At 42.5% G+C, this 2,500-nt stretch overlaps 1 protein-coding gene across 1 annotated transcript in view; it reads right to left on the reverse strand.

Annotated features, from left to right (window-relative positions):
• The window catches only part of LOC308379946 (peptidyl-prolyl cis-trans isomerase FKBP10-like), an 11,822-nt gene that overhangs the window by 4,319 nt on the left and 5,003 nt on the right, over positions 1-2,500 (reverse strand). The window contains exon 6 of the mRNA XM_080857221.1: positions 540-685. Within this exon, the coding sequence (XP_080713347.1) occupies positions 540-685 (146 nt within the window). The remainder of the gene's footprint in view (positions 1-539; positions 686-2,500) is intronic.

A 2,500-nucleotide genomic window follows, 5' to 3' on the forward strand; every position in this document is an offset into this window, starting at 1 on the left:
TGGCTCTGGCCGTGAACATAGATACATGTTTAAATAGACTGGCTCCGGCCGTGACCATAGATACATGTTTAAATAGACTGGCTCCGGCAGTGACCATAGATACATGTTTAAATAGACTGGCTCCGGCCGTGACCATAGATACATGTTTAAATAGACTGGCTCTGGCAGTGCAGTAGACATAGGAAGACAAGACGCAGCAGGACACATTTAGTTTTTTGTCCTCATTGACAGTATGAGCCTGTTCAGGTTTGTGTGCCGCTGACGCTGTGTAATGTACTCACATTATCAGTGACAACAACCTGCTGTGGATGTGTGTGTGTATGTGTGTGTGTGTGTGTCCATGTTGTTTTTTTGTGACTTGGACATTTGTTAGGGTAACTGAGTAGGTATTCAGTCAGAAGTTCCATCTTACTCTCATACACACACACACACACACACACACACACACATACACACACACACAAATGGTGATTACCGGCTACATGCTGTCATTCACACACACACACACACACACACACACACACACACAGAGTGATTACCGGCTCCGTGCTCTCCGTAGGCCAGGTGTGGAGGCATGATGATGCGTCTCTTCTCCCCGACACACACACCCAGCAGCCCTTTGTCCATGCCAGCGATCACATAGCCCAAACCAATGTAGGTGTTATAGGTCTGGTTCCTGCGGTAACTACACACACACACACACACACACACACACACACATATTTTAATTACCAGGTCACTAACAAGGTTGTTAAAACTGAATTGTTTGTGGAACTACTTCTTTTTTAATTACCAGGTCACTAACAAGGTTGTTAAAACTGAATTGTTTGTGGAACTACTTTTTTCTGCCACACATTGAGTCTTTTTGACATCACAAACTGCGGTTATTAGTCATTGGGTCTTTGTGACATCACAAACTGCCGTTATTAGTCATTGAGTCTTTGTGACATCACAAACTGCCGTTATTAGTCATTGAGTATTTGTGACATCACAAACTGCCGTTATCTATCTATAAATCCAGGAACTCTGTGTGTCTGTCTGTCTGTCTAGGGCGTTCCTCACTGACGGTAGTTCCGTTAGTTATGAGATTTTGCATGTAACTTACGCATGTCATGAACCTGTGCATCCTTGATTTTGAAGATTTTTGAATTTATAGTTTTCGAGATATTTGTATTTTACCGTTTCCCATAGGAAACAATGGGTTATCGTTTCCCGTCCCGTCGACACTATGGGTAGTGACGTCACAATCAAACAATATACGCGTAGTAACTATCCTGCCTTCACTCAAAGTTCAGAATACCGTTGGATACGAGGTCCGCATTCAAATTCTTCTTGGTGAACAGATACAGACTTTTGCTCAGGTAATCTTAAGACAGTGATTGATTTGAGCTACTCGTTTATTTTTAAGCTTCTTTATATTAAGTTTCAAAGTAATGTAGCTTACGCATGTCATGAACCTGTGCATCCTTGATTTTGAAGATTTTTGAATTCATGTCACCGTTGTAGCGGTGTAGTACTCCACTCTTGCGTTGTGATTTTGATTGGCACCCAGCCTTTTATTCATACACTCTGACAGGTTTAATGAACACTGAGCAAAGGCGATCACACACAGTATCTTCCGAATGACAGCCTCTCCCAGCCAGGGTAAATGCAGACTGAGGTTTATAATATTGTTAACCTTTCCTGCACTGTCCGTCTCTGACCGTAGTCGGAGATTGCAGGGGAGACTGAATTCACTGCTCCAGGGCCGAAGTATCAACTGTTTATAACTTCGGGGTTAATTCCCATACTCTTACTCTCTGCTTCTGGTTAGCAAATAACGCCACTGTATTCTTTGTTAGAGGATTTATTCACTACACACCGAAATAACTTTACAGCACATATGTTTTTCTCCGGTCGCTCACACAAAAACCATTCCACAGAATCACCTCTCTCGCTCTCTCATCCTCGCTCTGCCACACCCACCCTGTACGTACGGCTCTTAAAGGAGCCGCACCATTTTACAACAATATTGCAATAATGAGAAAACAAAGTAGGCCTACAAACGAATTACAACAGATACATCGGGACACTTTTTTGTGAATGATGTCATAGTCATAGAACAGTCGTCGTCATAGATGTTACCCCCTACGGGCACTGCACTAGTAAGTTCTAAATGGATGATTGCTAAGCCCAGATGTTAGTTCCATACCATATTGTTGAGCCTTAGCTTTGTAAAATCACTGCGGTCATCAACCCAGATATAGTGTAACGGTACTAGTCTCCTCAATAATAACTGGTATTAACACAAACCGCAATGTAACATTCTTCAAATACTGCAATGAAGACATTTCTATATCCCTGCAGCCCTAAATGTTACATTAACTTAGGGTTAGTAATTAGAGCCCCGCAGGTCTTCATTTAGGCACCCAGAGATCTGGTTACTAGCTACAGGATAGACCTTAGCTTACCTGCAGGTCTTAATTAAAGTGGTCTTACGAGAGTCCAGAGCGACGCAAGC

The sequence above is a fragment of the Sprattus sprattus genome (assembly GCF_963457725.1).
Source record: "Sprattus sprattus genome assembly, chromosome: 18".
NCBI lineage: Eukaryota > Metazoa > Chordata > Actinopteri > Clupeiformes > Clupeidae > Sprattus > Sprattus sprattus.